Source organism: Gavialis gangeticus, unplaced genomic scaffold (assembly GCF_001723915.1).
Source record: "Gavialis gangeticus isolate Ggan-Ray unplaced genomic scaffold, GavGan_comp1, whole genome shotgun sequence".
In the NCBI taxonomy this organism is placed as follows: domain Eukaryota; kingdom Metazoa; phylum Chordata; order Crocodylia; family Gavialidae; genus Gavialis; species Gavialis gangeticus.
In genome coordinates this window covers 107,765,953-107,783,494 of record NW_017729024.1, presented here as the reverse complement: position 1 = coordinate 107,783,494, position 17,542 = coordinate 107,765,953, and the positions used below count along the sequence as shown (strand labels likewise).

General features: G+C 48.9%; 1 protein-coding gene across 4 annotated transcripts in view; it reads left to right on the top strand.

Annotated features, from left to right (window-relative positions):
* The window catches only part of SH3GL2 (SH3 domain containing GRB2 like 2, endophilin A1), a 298,586-nt gene extending 285,597 nt beyond the window's left edge, over positions 1 to 12,989 (top strand). For all 4 annotated transcript variants that reach the window (XM_019517537.1, XM_019517539.1, XM_019517540.1 and 1 more), the window contains 2 exons: positions 1,197 to 1,327; positions 11,452 to 12,989. In XM_019517537.1, the coding sequence (XP_019373082.1) occupies positions 1,197 to 1,327; positions 11,452 to 11,651 (331 nt within the window). In that variant the 3' untranslated portion in view covers positions 11,652 to 12,989. The remainder of the gene's footprint in view (positions 1 to 1,196; positions 1,328 to 11,451) is intronic.
* Positions 12,990 to 17,542: the final 4,553 nt, after the last annotated feature.

Below are 17,542 nucleotides of genomic sequence, written 5' to 3'. Positions count from 1 at the left end.
TCTCCCCTGGTGGGGCTGTGCACCTCCTGGGTTAGATGGAGGTCCTGCATTCTGGCTAGGAACTTACGTGAGCAGTCAGACCTGGCTGACTGCTCTTCCCAGCAGATGTCTGGAAAGTTCAGGTCCCCCATGATGACCACATCCTTTGGCTTCACTACCTCCGTGAGCTGACTGAAGAATTCCTGGTCGAGCTGTTCCCCTTGGTTGGGAGGTCTGTAGTAGACCCCCACTGTTAAGCCTCTTTCCCCTCGACTGCCTTGTATTCTAACCCAAAGCACTTCAGAGTGCCCCTCCTCTGATTCTTTGTTAATTGACGAGGATGTGTACTCCTCCTTAATGTAGAGTGCCACGCCCTCACCTTTCCTTCCTATCCTATCCCTCCTGTACAACCTATAGCCCTTTACATTCACCGCCCAGTCATGTGTTGGGTCCCACCACGTTTCAGTGATCCCCACTATGTCTGGGTTGGTGTCAGCTAGCAGGAGGGTAAGTTCCTCCTGCTTGTTTCCCATACTACGAGCATTTGTGTAGAGGCATTTGAGGTTTTGCTTGTCTGCAGCTTGAGGTACAGTTTCTCCCAAACCCTTGCACCTATCTCCTTGAAAATTGGCCGGCTTTGTGGCCTCATCAGTGGCTACCATCCCTGTAGTTTTCACCACACCCCCTGCCCCGTGCCTTAACACACACACACACTGTCACCTATGTCATGAGTTTTGCTTGTCAGCAGTTTGAGGCGCAGTTTCCCAGAAACCCCTGCACCTATCTTCTTGAATCTTGGCGTGTGTCATGCTCTCAGCAGAAGCTACCACCCTGCAAGATTCATCTGAACCAGCCAAAAGACAATAAAGTTATAGATATTTCATTGATTTCCCATTATACCCTATGGCCGAATCGCCGAATCACTGAATCTTTTCCAAATCTATTTGGAAGCTCCGAATGAATTCAGAAAGCCTAAAGCTTCCAGCAGTTTGATTTGGATTAATAGATTCAGCCTCCAAATCATCTGAATCATCTCTGAATCTGAATTGTGATCCAAAGCTTTGCACAGCCAAATACCAAACTTTTAATCCAGCCTATTTGTGTGCATGAATTTTGGCCTTGGCAGCAAATGGAAGAAAACTTCCTTCTTTCACTACTTGTGGTGTGTGTGGTCTGCTGACAACAATAGTTTTTACATACTTAACTTTCTTTGGTAGAATAAAAGATGCATCGTCTCAGCCCAAAAGGGAGTATCAGCCAAAACCTCGCATGAGCCTGGACTTTTCAAGTGGAGATAATACCCAGCACAATGGAGGGATCTCTCATGCTGGCACACCAAAACCACCAGGTAAAAGAAAAAAGAAAGGTCATTTGCTGTCTGAACCTTTTATTCTGAGTACCGCAAACACTGATTTCTTTGGGTCTAGTCACATAGGACATATGGTACATGCTGAACCTATGCAATGTTATGTGGTCTTAAAGTTAGAACATGTTCTAAGCAGTCACATTATAATGTTTACAACCATCTCTAATATACATATCTTGTACTTTGCCACTAGAGGACCAGTAAGCAAGTGTGCTGGCATGCTTTGCTGGTGTGCCTTTTCCACCTATTTCTGACAGTGGCTGAAAACAGATGAGCTAAGGAAAGTGTTGGTTTTCTGACTGTCTCACTGAGGGTGTGAATTCCAATCCTGCCTTGGCCAGGCATGTCTTCTCCAATCCTTCCTTGACTGACAGTCCCAGCTGGTATCAGATCTCCAATGGCTCCCTGGAGATGGAAAGTGGGGAAGCCAAGCAAATCCTTGCTCTGGCCGCTGTAATAAACAGGCACCCTGCTTCAGGGACATCAGGTCCTAGCCCTGATGGGGCACTACTTTGAGGACCATGATACTGACCCATTTACAGGAGGCACAACACCAACACTGCACAAGTGCTGCTGGGCACTACTGGTGGGAGCAGCTCATTGTCATTTGAGAAGTGGCAGAAGAACTTTAGGATGTCCTGTGACACATTCATGGGCGTTTGCACAAAGCTTTTTCCCCCTGCTGTAGCTTAATGGCATTGGGCTTCAGTGCCCCATGTCTTTTGAGAGACACATGGCCCTGGTGATTTAGAAGTTGGTATACACCAGGGGTGAGCAGAATATGGCATGCAGGCCAGATCTGGCCTGCCTGGATCTTATCTGGCCTGCAGGACCCCTAAACAATTTAGAAAATTAATATTTATCTGCCCCTGGCTGTCTGTCAATGATGACAGAGCAGCAGGGACAGTAGAACCCAAGGGGATGACAAAGCACCGGGGGCAGTAAGACCCAGGCGGAGCTGGTGGCAGGTCCCACCAGCTGCAGCAGCAAGGCCTGCCTCACCCTACCCAATCCCATCCCCCCACTTCCCCTTCCAGAAGCCTCTGCTTAGCAGAGGCTTCTGGCCTGGGACCCTGGGGCTGTTCCTGCCTCCCTCCACCAGAGACAGAAATTCAGATAAGAATGCTGGGTAGGGGGAAGGTAGGGCAAGACTGTGGGTGATCACCCCAGTCCTTGGGGCCAGGCCAGGCTAGCTCCTGTGGTCCTGGCTCTGCAGCCAGGAACCGCATGGTGCCAGAGCAGTGGGTGGGTGGTGGAAAGGTGTGGGTGCAGCAGGCAGGAAAGCAGGGAAATGGCAGTGACAGGTGGTGGGGGAGTAGCAGTGGGCATATGGGAGTGCAGAACAGCTGGATGGGAGCACGGGACCCACGCTGTTGCACTGGGGCCAATGATGGCAGGGGCCCAGGTGGTGTGGCCGGAGCATGGGGCTCAGGCTGCCAGGTGCTCCCCCCTCTGCCTGCTGGTGCAGACCAATCTGACTCCATAGAGCCCCTGCCTGCCTCTCCTTTCTGCCACCTTGGCCTTGTTTCTGATGGGGCGGGAGGCAGCAAGGGGAAGGACTTCTGGTGGCAAAGGTCAGGGGTTAGGCAGCAGGACTTCTGGTCCCAAGATGGCAGCCAGGGGGTTGGGCACCTATCAAGGGTAGGGGTAGCCTTGCAGCCCTTGACAGATTGCCAAAACTTGGTAAGCGGCTCTCCACCTAAAATAATTGCCCACCCCTGGTATACACTAACAGCATTCATTACAACACCAACAAGTTCAGTGTGGGGGAGAAAACAGCAATGACACCTGTGCATGAGGTGTGCAATACCATACTTCAGGAGCTGGGGCCCTGATTCATCCACCTTGGGGACCTGTAGGTGGTCATCACCAAGTTTGAACAGATGGGCTTCCAGAACTGCATGGCAACCATCAATGGGAAGAAGTATACCCATTCTTTGCTCCTCATACTGCACCTCAGATTAAATAAACCTTAAAAGGTTCTTTTCTGTTATACTCCAGGCAGTTTTAAACCACTGGAAGTGCTTCACTAACATCCATGTTAGGTGTTTGTGATGGGTATATGATTCAGGAACTCTACTTTCCCACAGATGATGGAGTGTGTGTGTGTGTGGGGGGGAGGATGATGGGGGAGTTCTTCCCTGGCACTCCCATCATGTATTTGGTGAGAGCACCATGAACTGTTCCCTCTCTTGATTATCTGGGATGTGGCTTAGCCACTGCACCCCCAGCCATTGAAAGCTATACACCAGGTGACTTGACCCCAGGAAGGGGTTCTTCAGTTACCAGCTGAACAGCTGCTGGATGGTGGTGGAGTGTACCTTTGGGCACCTAACAGCATGCTGGAGGTCCCTAGGGATTTGTCTTGAACTTGAGCTGTAGAACATTCCCAGTTTCAAGTCCACTATCTACATTTTCCACACAATATTTGAGGCAAAGGGTAAAGCCTTCCAGGACACCAGAATGGCTGTATATGGACCCATGGTTGGGGAAGCCCCTGGCACTTTGGATGGTGAATGGGCTGAAGTGGCACTCCCAGTCAAGCATCCTAGGGAGAGCCATTGACAAACCAGTTCTGATGAGGGAAGCCTTGACTTGACAACTTTCTGGGACAAGATTTTGTCAGGCAGGAGAGAGTGCAGAAGATCTTTAAGTGATAGTGACCCCTTCATTTGCACTGCACCTTTTCAGTGATCTGCTTCTCTGGAACATCTCAGTAAACATCTTTCATGCTACCTGTTGGGCTTGACACCCCCTGTTGTTTGGGACTGGGGAAGGGGGCCTTGGGGTGGGAAACTAGAGTATGCGATCCTGCACTGAGAATTCATGAGGGCTGGTTGGGAGGGGGAAACTGACGTACAGGTTGTTGGGTGGGTCAAGGTTATGAACAACTCAAGTTAAGAACTGGACAAGAAGTGCAGAGGAATACATTTCATAATTGTACAAGCTTTATTTCTTAAAATAAATATGAGATAAACATTTGAAAACAAAGGCCTTTTCACAAGCAGATTTGCTGAGTTTAAAACTCAACACTGCAAACTGCATTAAATATGCAATTGCGTTAAGTATGCTGTCAGGTGGTTTTGGGTCCCTTGCTGTCTACTGGTCTCCTTGCTGTCTGGGAGTGCTGTGGCATGGAGGCATGCCCTCCAGGGTGAGCCAGATGGCCCCAAGGAGCTTGATAGCCACATTTCCATGGACAGGCCCAGTTCCACCTTGCTGAATTGGCTGGAGGCAGATAGCACCAGGGACCATCTCCCCATCTCATCATCAAAGCTCAGGTGCCTTTTTGTGGCACTGCCCCCTTTCTGCTGGGGGAAGGCACTTGGGAGAGTGATAGCCTCTCTTATTGCTCCAGGGAAGGGAAGGACCACCCCTATTAGGGCATTTAGCAGACCTGACACTCAGGTCTCCACTCCCTGTTTGGCATCCAGCCACGCTGGGGGGGTGCAAGGTTCTGGCTACTGAGGGCAACTGGTTTCTGGGGAGATAAGTACATGGCACACCTGGACAACCTCTCCACATTCACACTGATCATCTGGCAGCAGTTACTGGCCAGGGAAAGGTGAGTAAGGGCAGGAGGAGGCAGCCAGTCTCCATGGTAGCCTGTGCTGGTGTGAGGGTGGTACCATTGCCTCTGGCTGAGTGAGGTAGTCTGAGATGCCTGTTGCCTCTCTGCAATGTTGCATACATACTCTGCAATCATAACCACTCTGCCCTGGAAGGACCTGCATGGTTCCATGGTGGATTGGAGGGACACAGGGGCTGGAGGGCCTGGACCCTTGACAGTCTATGTACCAGGAAGTGGAAGTCCTGTGTCACAGAAGTCTGCTGAAGAGTTCTCAGCAGCTCCTCTGACCAGTCCTGCCAGTACACATTGGCAGCAAGTAGTGATTTGGTATAAAGAAGACTCTTCCAGTATTTGATTTTGGTGGTGACATTTTCAGTTACTGGTGTGGAAGTGTCTCTTTGTGGCCTTGGGGTAGCATCAGTGTTGGAGTCTCTTGAGCTCTCTTGCACTGGGGTGAAATCTGAAGAGTAAAAAAATAAAAAATGGCCTGGAGATTGTTTCCAAAGTCAACAGATAATCTGTGTGTGAACTCTGAATTTCCATTCAAACACTGATAGCTGTACCAACAGCAGTGCACCAACAGTAGAACAGACCTTGAAGTTGTTGCAAAGTTCTAAGATACTAAGAGGAGAAACATGCTTTTTTTTGCTCTGCACAGTCATTTTCATGAGGCGCTGAGATGGCAGTGGACCTCATCATGCTAAGTGTTCTCCCAGCTACTGACTCTCAGCTACCTGCTGCCCTGCATCTTTCCTCCCTGGAGGTTCTTACAGGTGGGCAGGGATCACCTGCTATGAAGTCTCTTCCCAATAACTTGTCTATCCCTATGTCGGGATACTGTTTCTCTGGCAAGTATCTCCCTGGCAAGTGTCGCATCAGTGCCAGGTGGAGTTCTTTGGGCTTGCAGGTGGCAGTCACACAAGATATGCCCTGCTGCTTATGTGAGATCTTGTGCCAGCACATGACCTGGAGTAAGGGAAGAGAATCGTTTGTTATGATGGGTCTCTGCTGAGACTGGTAATTCCATGGAACATGTGGGAGGCGCTGGAAACCTTACTACACCTGTGTTACAGCTTTATTGCCAGATCTCCTAGCAGTCAAAGCAGTAGTTGTTCACGCTCTGAACTAGGATTGCTCTTCCCCTGTAATGTCTCCCCTGACTGGCACTCAGCTGTGCCCATATCCCTGTGGAGACAGAAGCGACTGCCATCCCAGGAGCTGAAAGATAACAGTGTTCTCTGGTTCCAGACCCATCTTTGCCTGGTACCTACAGAGGAGTGTATGGGACTGCCAGTGGGCATACCAAATGGTAGGGGTACAGGGTGGCAACATTGCTACATTTTAGTCTACGCTTCCCCTTCTCTCAGGACTTCCCCCCTCAACCATCCCTCTGCCCCTGCTCATATGCATCTAAAAAAAAAGTCTTGGATTGTGTACTTTTGTATGTTATTGTCCCAAAAATCTGCCCTGGGGGTTGGAATCCACAAGTGCAGGCAGGAGCTCTACTGAGCCCACCCCCAGGTATTGGTGCATGGAATTCAACCAGCAGTAACTGATATGGAGAGGTTCCCCCCCCCCCCCAAAGCACTGTCATCTGCATGGTATGTTCACAGAGGGAAGGGGAGGGGTGGTCTGAGAGCTAGGCATTGCTAGGCAGGGCCATCTAGAAGGGGACTCAGAGCTGTCCTTGCTATGCAAGGCAGTCACGGGGTGGGATGGTTGGGGTCAGCTTTCCAGTGACACTGTTCACTAATTAATTAACCTAGGCTATTGAGCATCTTAATTGGATTGTCAATCTGTAACCAGGCCATTGAATTATGCACAATTGCCATGGCTGAAGCACAGGTGTACCACCAGTTCTCACCATTCTCTGTTGTGTGGAACAGGATCCTCACCCCTCTGGTAAATTGCATGGGTAGGGAGCAATCTGCACCCATTGCCACCCCCACCCTGAGCCATTTGCCACACCCAGAGGCCTGAGTCACCCCAAGTTATGAGCTACCCACATAGTTCCATGCCCCCGAATGTGCCACCAATCATCCTTTCCCTTGGAGTTGCTGAAACTTACTAGTGGCTGGTGGCTGGTGTGGCATTGTCCATTTCCACCTCCTTGATGAGAATCTTGTCCATGCTGTCCCCATCTTCTGAGTCCCAGGTAGGGTCTGGATCTGGGTGGGGAATAAGTCCACCAAGCAGGCATCTTTGTACTCTTCCATGTTCATTTTGGTAGCAGGAGGTATTGGGGTAACTCCATTATTGTCTTCATCATGGACATCATTGCACTGCACCAGGTCTGCAAGTGTGCAATGCACAGTGTGGTAGAGAGTGATGGCATAGTCCTCCTCAAGGCTGCTGAATAGCTCTTTGTGGTAGGGGACCCTTGCCACAAATCCAGTTCAAGGTTTACCCACTGGGGTGTGAGAAGGGCATTCTCTGGTCCTGTTTGGTTCATGAAGCTAGGAGATCACTGTTTGTACTAGAATGCTCAAGGAAAAATGAAGAGCCTCATCAAACCTAGAGGGTATCAATGGGTGGTCCAGGTGGTGCCATATGGGTCAGGGTCACACCACCTGAGGGCAGGGGGCATGTCACCTTAAAACTGGCACCACCCTCATGACGTATGAGTGCCATCTCCAGCTCTGAGAGTGGGGCATTAACTGGCTTTTTAAAAAGGAAATAGGTGCAGATGGAGTGAGGAGGGTGGCATTCACTCCATCTGCACTTGGACCTTGGGGAATCCCAGCAGTGGGAGTTTCACCTTGAGGAACACCAGCTGCTCCACCAAACCAGGGTCCAAGAAGGTGCAGTGGGGTGTCACTATATCCCCAGCAATGCTGAACACTCTCTCGCTTGGAACACCGGTCAGTGGACAGGACAGGGGTCTGCAAGCAACTGTGGCCAGTTCCGTCCACATCTGGCTGTGGCTTGCCCAGTAGGCCAAGAGGTCACACAGTAGTGGCTCCATGTCCTTAGCAAGATAGGTAGCCACCAAGGCCTGAGTGCTACCTTTTTGGTTGTGGGGATGGTGCCTCTGGACCCCACCATGGAAGCCATGCCCTTGCCTCACATTGGCAGCACCTATGGTGGAGGAGGAGACTGGCTGGTGGTTGGCATGCTAGCATGAGACAATGGATCCCCCTCTTCCACATCCTCCCACCTCCAACATTCTGCCTCCCTGACTCTCTTCACCAGCACCTCCATCCACTGGTTCAGGGTTTGACTGCTATATATGCTGCCCTTCACCCTCAGGTCACACATGGTGGCCAGCATATGGACCCTACTGGACTGCAAGGGATCAAGCCGTTACCTGATGCCCTCCTTCAGCTGCCTCACTGGTGACAGCAGCTTGCCCTAGCCAGGAACCTTGATCCCCTGGAAGCCCTCCATTTGGCTCTGAAGTTCCCTAATTACAGAGATCACCTGGCTAAGGAAGACATCACCAGCACTGAGGGTCTTGGTGGACTCAAGGAAGGGCTTGAGGACCAGCAAAGTCTGGGAGATGGTATCCCACTCAGCTATGTTAAGGGGGCCACTGATCCCAATCTCCCTGTGCAAAGCCATCTCATGGATGGCCTTCTGTTGTTCCATCAGCCTCTTGAGAATTAGGTATGTGAAGTTCCACTGAGTCTCCACATCCTGAATGATTTTGTGCTGCAGGATGTTCAGCTCTGCTTGTTTGTCCTGCAGCATCTTGCCCCCCTTGATGCTCCAGAGGAAGTAGCCCACCACCTTCCTGCATGGGGGTGTGGAACACAAACTCAGCTGATTCCTCCTTTTTCAGAAATGAGGTTGCTGGTGGTGCTGGTGCTGTCACTGGCAGCCCTGTCCCCCTACAAAGTGTCCCTGACAATGAGGTGGAACTTGTGCGCCACGGACTGCCTTGACCATATTGGCCCCATTGTTGGTGGCCATGAACCAGTGGGTGAGCTTGCTCTGCCCAATGAGCCACCCATGCACCAAGTGGTTCATGGCCCCCATGATCTCAGTTGCTGTGTAGGACTCATCCATCACTTAGGCTTGAAGGAGAGCCCACCGATGGCCTGACTGGTCACACCAGTGCCCTGTGAGGGAGAGGTAGGCGTGATCTCCACCCTGGCTGCTCCAGATGTCCAAGGTGAATTGCAAGGCCACCTACAGACCTGCCTTGTGCAGCTCCTCCCTCAAGTACTCCCTGCATGCCTCATACAGGGAGGTCACAACCATCCTGCTGAAGGTGGTGCTTGTGGGCACTTGCTAGGGTGGGGCCACAAGTGCCATGAGCTGCCTGAACCCTGGCTGCTCAGCTAAGGAGAAGGGCTGGCCATCCACAGCTAGCTCGCTTCTGGGGTGTGGGTTCATGTGTGGATGCTGCTGTATTTTCCCCCTCCTCAGCAGGCGGAGGCACAGCAACAGGAGGAGTGGACTCAGCTGAGCTGCTTGCCTCCACAACCTCTACATCAGACTCATCTGAAGTGCCTTCTGGGGAAGGAGACCTGGTTCTAAACTTGAGGGGTGTGGAGAACAAACTCAGCTGATTCCTCCTCCTTCCCTGGAATTTCCCTTGCCAGGGCACTGAGATCCAGATCTAGCTCTTCCTCTGGCACTGGAAGGCTCAGCATGGGGAGTAAAGTGGGGGTGGAAGAGCCTTTCACGCTGGTGCTGGTGCTGCTGCTTGTTGTTGTCATGGTGCTGGTGCTGGGGGTTATGGCTCTTGGGGGGCATACAGACTCAGGCACAGGCTGTGGCACTGGCACTGCTCCCCTCTCCTTGCTGCTTGTGGAAGCCTGATCCCTGCTAGTTGGAGGAAAGAGGCTGCATCTCAGTTTGGAGTGGGGGTTACTTACACCTCTACCTCTACCTGCTCTTCTGCCCCTCCCTGAAGGCTTGTTACCTGCCTTTCCACCACACTTCATGGTGTGTTTCATAATGTCTAGCTTTTACAAAAATATACAAATATATCTTTCTTCCTATATAAATTTATTAATGTATGTGTGCTGCAAGGTATAAATGTATAAAAACAAATGTAAATCTATCTTTCTTCCTATATAAATTCTATAATGTATGGCAGGATCACAGTCGCTGGCCAGCTACATAGTCAATATGACAGCAGTCCTTCCCCACCCCTTCCCCCCATCCTTACTTTCTGTTTCCCTGCAGGCAAGTCCCTGCAGGCAAGCCCATCTTCAGCTTTAAAACTCGAAATGTTTCAAAACTTTTGAAACATTTCGACTACCCTCATTTTGTTTTAAGGCTGTTTTGAAGTGCTTTGTTTTGCTTCAATTTCACTGTTTCGAGCTCAAAACAAGTCGAAACAGTGTCGAAACAGCCAGCAAAATTTTACATGGCCCTACTGAACAGCTCCTGAGAGTTGCTGTCTAGTTTGAAAGTCCTGGAATGAAGTGTTGAGTTGGTTCTTGGCTTTCGGGGCTCAACTCTTTTATTCTGCAGTATTTACTGTAGAATATTTACTGTTCCTCAGAGCTTTGGCTAGTGGTAAGGGAGAGGCTGAACTGCATCTTCAGACTCAGTAATGCTAGCATGAGGCAAGGTCATTTCCACTGAAGCACAGACCATCTCCTGTATCTTTTCCTTTCCCAAATCCCTTGTCTAAAAGCAAGCAGAATGCCACATGATTTACCCTAAACGCCTTTAATTTTACATAAATTATAGTATGTAAAAAAGGGGCTGTACTGATTTCTATAGAAACTGAATATCTTTATTGTCCCAAAAAATCCCAACTTGAGGTAGGTAGGTCTTTGCTCATTTAGTCCTACCAACATGCATGAACTTGCCCTGGGGGAAATGTGGTTAGAGCTAAAGATGAAATCCCATTTTCATGCCTATATACCAAATATGTTGATTGCTGTTAATCTTGCTGTTGTGGATTTTATCCTGTAAGGCACCTGCATTTCTTTCTTTTTTTTTTTTTCCTTTTCCCCCTCTTTTTGGAGATTACTTCCTCATTTCACATAGACCACTGAAACAGCTGTCAGAAGGCAGTGATGCTGGATAACATCTGTTCTGAGCCAAATTTGAATGACTGACCTAAAAGTGAAGAGGGTCTACCCTCAGTACCTTAGAAACCAATGTCTTAAGGAGACCTTGCCTGCTGATTCAAAGTTTATGCAGTCACCCAGGGTTTCAGGGAGGCTGTTCAGAAACAGTAACATTAAAAGGAGGAGAGGAGGACTGTTGCCATACCAGCAAACCTTCCTAACACAGATACAGTTCTAATGGCAAAACAGTGCTGGTACAGCTTACACCAATTAATATTGCTTCAAGAAACAAAAATACTCACAGACCAAACTGACATAGCTACTTTGGCAGCACTGAAGTGTGGACTTGCCTTAGCTAGTCTTTTTCAGGATGCTTGGATGCCGTAAGAAAGCTTTCCATATGGGAATTTAGAAGTGTCATGATGTCTGCTTCCAAGGCAACTGGTTAGTGCCAAAGGCACTGCAAAAAGTGGCCAAATGTGCAAGTAACAACAAGTATGAGGAGAATGAAACTACTAGATTTCTAAGTGCTCTTTTTTCTCTGTGTTCCCCCTCCTTAGGTGTTCACATGGACCAGCCATGCTGCCGAGCTCTGTATGACTTTGAACCAGAAAATGAAGGGGAGCTGGGCTTTAAAGAAGGAGATATCATTACCCTCACTAACCAGATTGATGAGAACTGGTATGAAGGGATGCTTCATGGCCAGTCAGGCTTCTTCCCCATCAATTATGTGGATATTCTGGTTCCTTTGCCCCATTAGGATGGCTGTTTCACCATCTCTTGACCCACATAGTTATATTGATACCACTGCTTTCAAAATGCTGCTTACTACAGCTCACAAGTGCAAACTGCAGTGGTTAGAGTCATCCAGTCCCACTGAGTATCTTTGATTTATGTGTTGTTATGCTCTGTAGTGGTGATGTGTGGTATCTTCTGACCCAGCACAATGTAGCATGCAGGTTCACAGGCTACGCTGTGTCAGCCTGTGATGGTGACCAGGCTGTTGTTCATATGGTGTTGGGAAACAAATAGCAAGCAAGAGTGATGACTTGGAGTGAAGTAGTGGAAAGCAGTTGGAGTGTTGGGAAGATAATGCCCATCACCACTGTACTACTTTTAAGTCTTAGTTCTTTATAAAAAAAGTTAAAAGTTCTTGCCATTCCATTTTTCCCTTCCCAAGGATATGGTTCACACAGGTCTAATATTGCCTAACCAGCATTGTGTCTTCTGATCAAAGTGACTCAGAATCCATTACTGTTCTCAGAGAGGCAGTATGATGTAGACCCTTTGGTTTCCCTGAAAGTGAACTACCATTGTACTGTATGTGCTGCTGACCTGCAGCTTGTTTAAATTCTGGATTGTTAACTAAAGGCCTATTCCAGCTGCAGATAAAATATGAACCATAGTAAAAAGGTCAGTAATACAAAGTTGAGTTACAAGCCAAAAGTGGCTGCTCTTTATAAACGTTGAAAATGATAAATACAATGCCAGCAGGAAGGGCAGGATGGGGAATAAAATTCATATAAGTGTTATCTCCTTTATGTGAAGTTTCTGGCACAAAAATGTGCCATTAAAGCACCAAGAGCCCTTAGTAGATTCATCCCCCCCCAAAAAAAAACAACGCCCCCCCAGAAAAGTCCTTTTATTTTTGTCTAAGTTTGTCTAAGTTTGTGTTCTTTGAACATCATTTGTGCATATTCTGCCCTCAATGAGGACTAAACAAAAATGATTTTTCTTTGTGCTGAGCAATTAAAGACTTGTGGCTGTATATACAAAAACTGTTCCCATACGTTTGTTTTCTTTCTTTCTTTCTTTCTCTTTCTTTCTTTCTTCCCCCATTTCTGCAACTTGTGTGTACAGTGCTGTGCCCAGCTTCCCAACATTCTTTTTGTAACAGTTGTAAGAGTTCTATTAGTTTAGTTTTCCAGAGTTCTATTTATCTAAATTGTACAGACTCTTTCAGAGGTTTAATATGCTGCTTCAGATGTGCCACTTCAGTACTGGAACATGTGAAATAAAGGCAATCCCCTACCGCTTAATGTATAAACTATATCATGGAAAGTATTGATATTTCAAATAAATAATGCTGACAGAATAACCAGAATAATATTGTGAATTATTCTTGTTGTCTCTTTCTGTTAGAACAATGGTCATACTAAGTGCCATATTATTCAGTGTTTTATTTCTTGTTTTATTTATTACTTCTCTTTTATTCCTTGACTGTAAGCTGCAAACCTAAGTATAACAATTCACCTTCCTTTAGTTTTACCAGGACTGAGTTTGCTTCTATCCATGGAAACCTGATCAGGTCCGTAACTAAAATGACTCAGGTAAAGAGGGTAAGCCAAGCCATGAATGTAATGTCATGATACATATGTAGCAGCATCTGGCAGCCTTCAGTGACAAGACACTTACTATCAGAGAGCACTGGAGATGACAACCTACTCTGTAGGTTGAAAGATCAGGTACATTTCAGTTTTGTTTCGTTTCTTTACATATATTTCTGTATTTCATAGTCTTATTTTTACTATTGTTTCATTTGACTTAGTTGATATGTATGTGTCTGTAGACATGCCAACAAGAATCATACAGCATAACTTTGAGAAGATAAATTTGTCATTTATTTTCTTTGGGGTTAATAAAAGCAGAATTCCTCTCAAAATATGCTCCTGTCCATAACTGTATTCTGTGTGCTCTGTACTCACTATTTCATATGCCTTATTGGCACAGGATCAGCTGCCCAAAAAACAAACCAATTAGTGCCCAGTTAGTATAATGCACCTCAAGAGTGCCAATGTGTTTTCCATGAGCAGCCTTTTCCATACAAAATAAAATATAAATAAAAATACTATACAGCCTATGACTCACTCACCCATATTCTCTCTTCCATCAACTCCTCCACTCAAAAAATGAAGAAGCGCTACAAATTCAAAGCTACCGTGTTAAGAAAACCCTAGAAAATCCAGGGCCAAATTCAGCCCTCACATGTGGCAGCAACTGAGAATAGCCTTACAAGCTCTGCACCTCCATGGATGCTGACAGAAGCATATGGTATTTGTAACAGAGAGCCAGAGACTCCCATTACTTCAAGAGGAGAGTGAAGCAGGCTAATCTGGCCATGTGGGGCTGCAGCAGAGGAGTGCAGGCTGGCTTTTAAGAAAAGGGGAAACACCTGTGTGTGGATGGAGAGCCACATGATCAGAAGGGGCGGTGCTTAGAGGCATACAAACCCAGGGCCTGAGGCAGAGGGGGAAAGTCTGGCCTTGCATGCAGCGGGGAGAGGAGCTTCTGGGAGAGATGGCTGAAGGAAACAGGTCCCCAAGCTACCTGAGACAGCTAGGTAGAGACAGTCAAGGGAAAAGTATGGTTTGTGGTGTGGCATCGACCCAGAGTGGAGTGGAGAACTTTGGTTGGAAGCAGTTTGCTTATATTTGTGTTTAAATTTAACTACCAGAGGACTGGGTTGTGATTAAGGGGGTGATATGGAGGCCACAGAGGAACCTGAGGGGCACCCAGAATAGATCCCTGGAAGAGTCAGGGACCTCCAACAGCTGAGCAGTATGAGAGCAGCCTTGCCTGTGTCATGGACCCCAGGAGATTATCAGAGGGATTATCAGGGATTACCCCAAGGGGAAGGAACTCAATCTGGAGTTCACCCAAGAACTGCCAGAGGCTGCGCGTGCATGGGACATGGTCATCATGAGTGATTTCAATTATTCAGACATCTCCTGGGAGGAACCCTCAGCCAAGTCCAACTGCTTGCGTTCCTTCCTGACCTGCACTGAAGACCTCTCCCCTGCAGTAGCCAGGGGGCATGGGGGTAATGCCTGGGCTCCAGGGAGTTGGGGGGAGCTGTCCTAGAGCAGGGAACAGCTCCCAGCTGTGTGGAGCTTGGAATCACAGTCCAGTTCAGCAGTGATGGTGATGCCCCATGGCTGAGAAGCAGCAGAACCCTGAGCTTTCCCCCTGTTTTGCTTGATGAGAGGATGGGGGAGCACTCTGTCCCCAGTCCTGGCACTGCTCAGCTCCCCTCAGGAGCTGAGCTGTGCCAGGACAGGGGAGTTCTCGATCCCTGCAGCACTGCGATGGGGACAGAAAACTTTCCCATCCCCTCAGCAAGCAAAGTGAGGGGAGAGCTCAGGGTGCTGCTCCTGCTCAGCCACAGGCAAGCACTAGGGCTGTGCAAAACAGCACTGTTTTATTTCGCTGTTTTGAAGGGACAGTTTTTCATTTTGCTGTTTCCAAGCACTGTTCCGTTTAGTTTTGTCAAAACTGTTTTGCTGTTTCGACATTGTTTCAATGCATTTTAATGATTATAATGGGGAACCATGAAAATGCCTATAACTTTGTCATTTCTTGCCTGATTCAGATGAAAATTGCAGGGATGGTAGCCTCTTCTGAGGGCATGAAGCCTGCCAAGTTCAAGGAGATAGGGGCGGGGGGGTTTTGTGAAGCTGCACTTCAAATTGTTCAAAGCAAAACTAATATCATTTGCCAGCAGCAGCAGCATGCTCTCATCCAGCATGCAGATCTGGGGGCCCACTTCCCCCAGGAGGAGTCTGGCACAGCCCTACAGCCCTCCCAGGTGGTGCGGGCCCCCAGATCTGCATGCAGGATGACAGCAGGTTGTTGCTGCTAGCTGGGGCAGTGCCAGCACCAGCACTGTGTTCTTCCTGGCACTCAGTGCAGGCTGCACTGGGCAGACTCAGCCCCAGGCAGCAGTGGCAGCATGCTGTCATCCATGTGCTCTGCAGCTGCTGAGTGCAGAGCTTTAAAAAAAAAAAAAGAAAAGCTCTGCACCCATCAGCTTTGGCAGTGGCGATTGGGGCCTTTGAGGGCTCATGGCAAAGACCCCCTGGGCAGTAGGGGGCATCGGGGATTTTCCCCCCTCCTGGTACCTGCGTGGCAGCTGCCCTGTGGTGCTAGTTTAGCTCAGCTCGGCAGAGTACCGTGCACTGTCCGAGAGCTGGGCCGGCTCCATGTGTCAGCTGGAGCTCTCGGTTCAATTTCCCCAGCTCTCTGATCATTCCTCCAGCTCTTCGCAGGGGGCGTGGCCCCTAGATCTGTGTACGGGGTTTCAGCAGGCTGCTGCAGCCACCTGGGAAAATAGCCCAGAGCCACCACCATCCCCAGCTGGCAGTGGCAGCCTGCTGTAATCCCGCATCATCTGGGGGCCCGTGCCCACTGGAAAGAGCTTGGGGAAGCAATCAGAGAGGCCGGGGAAAGATGGGGGAGCTGGGGAATCAAACTGAGAACTGAGTCCCAGCCCCTGGTTTGATTCCCCAGGTCTCTGATTGCTTCCCCCAGCTCTCTGATCATTTCCCCAGGTCTTCTTGGGAGGCACAGGCCCCTGATCTGCACACAGGATTTCAGCAGGCTGGTGCTGTAGGCTGAGGCCAGTGGCATCAAAGCAGTCTTCCTGGTGCTTAGTGTGGGCTACACTAAGTGGCTGCTGCTGGCCTCAGCCTGCAGTAGCACCTGCTGAAACCCTGCATGCAGATCGGGGGCTCACACCCCCCAGGAAGACCTGGGGAAATGATCAGAGAGCTGGGGAATCGAACCAGGACCTAGATGTCAATATCAAAGCAGTCCTTTTCCCCCTCCCTCTCCTTAGTTTCTGTTTAGCTGCGAGCAAGCCTGGCTTCGAAACTCGAAACATTTTGAAACTTTTGAAATGTTTTGAGTGCCCTTGTTTTATTTCAAAGCCTTTTGTTTCATTTTGATTTCACTATTTCAAGCTTGAAACACATGAAAACAGGTTTGAAACAAAACATCCATCAAAATTTCACACAGCCCTAGCAACCACCCTAAGACAGCACTGCTGAGTCAGGCTGTGATCCCGTGCTCTGTACTGGAGCTGGACAGCTGCCACTCCCAGTAGGGCAGTGGGAGCATGGAGCTTGGGTGAGCAGGATCTGGGTGTCTGGCTTGTGGCATGTAAGGGATGGTAGGGAGTATGGCAACCCCTCTACACAAACACGCATGGCACAAGCCCCCACTGCTGGTGGCAGCAGCAGCAGGTGGTGGGCCCTGTGGTGGGCCAGTAGGGGGCACTCCTGCATTGAGCTACCCACCTCACTGCGCCTGTCCACCTTCCAGACTCCATATGTCTCTCCAGGGGTGCCTAAGCCCTGGCAGACCTGCTGTCGAGCCCCACCACAGAGTCCGGGGGTAACGTGTGTTGCCACCACCCTGAGAAGGGACTCTCTCAGCCCTGTGTCCTTGGAGAAACACAGGTCTAATAGTCCAACAGGTACTCGACCCAGTACAGACACTTGGGGCACTTCCCCAAATCGGGGGCCCAAAAGGAAAGTCCCTCTTAGTCCGCAGACGTAAGGGGCTTCTTAGGCACAATTTAGACCCACCCCTCAATAAGTCTCCTACACAGGTCACAAAGGAGAACTTTATTGATTACAGGGGTAGGGTGAAAATCAGGTACAAGATAGAGCAATAACATAGGAATCCCATAGAGCAAAACAGTCGGGCTGAGGTAGCCTTTTGATCACACATGTGAGTTACTGACAGCTATATATCTAATCAGATCTTAAGTAACTTACTCACAAGCATCATCCCGAGGCTGTTGGAGATTCCCTCTGTAGGCAGGCCATTCCTAGCTCATGAGTTATGGAGGAGAGAACCAGTTTCAGATGG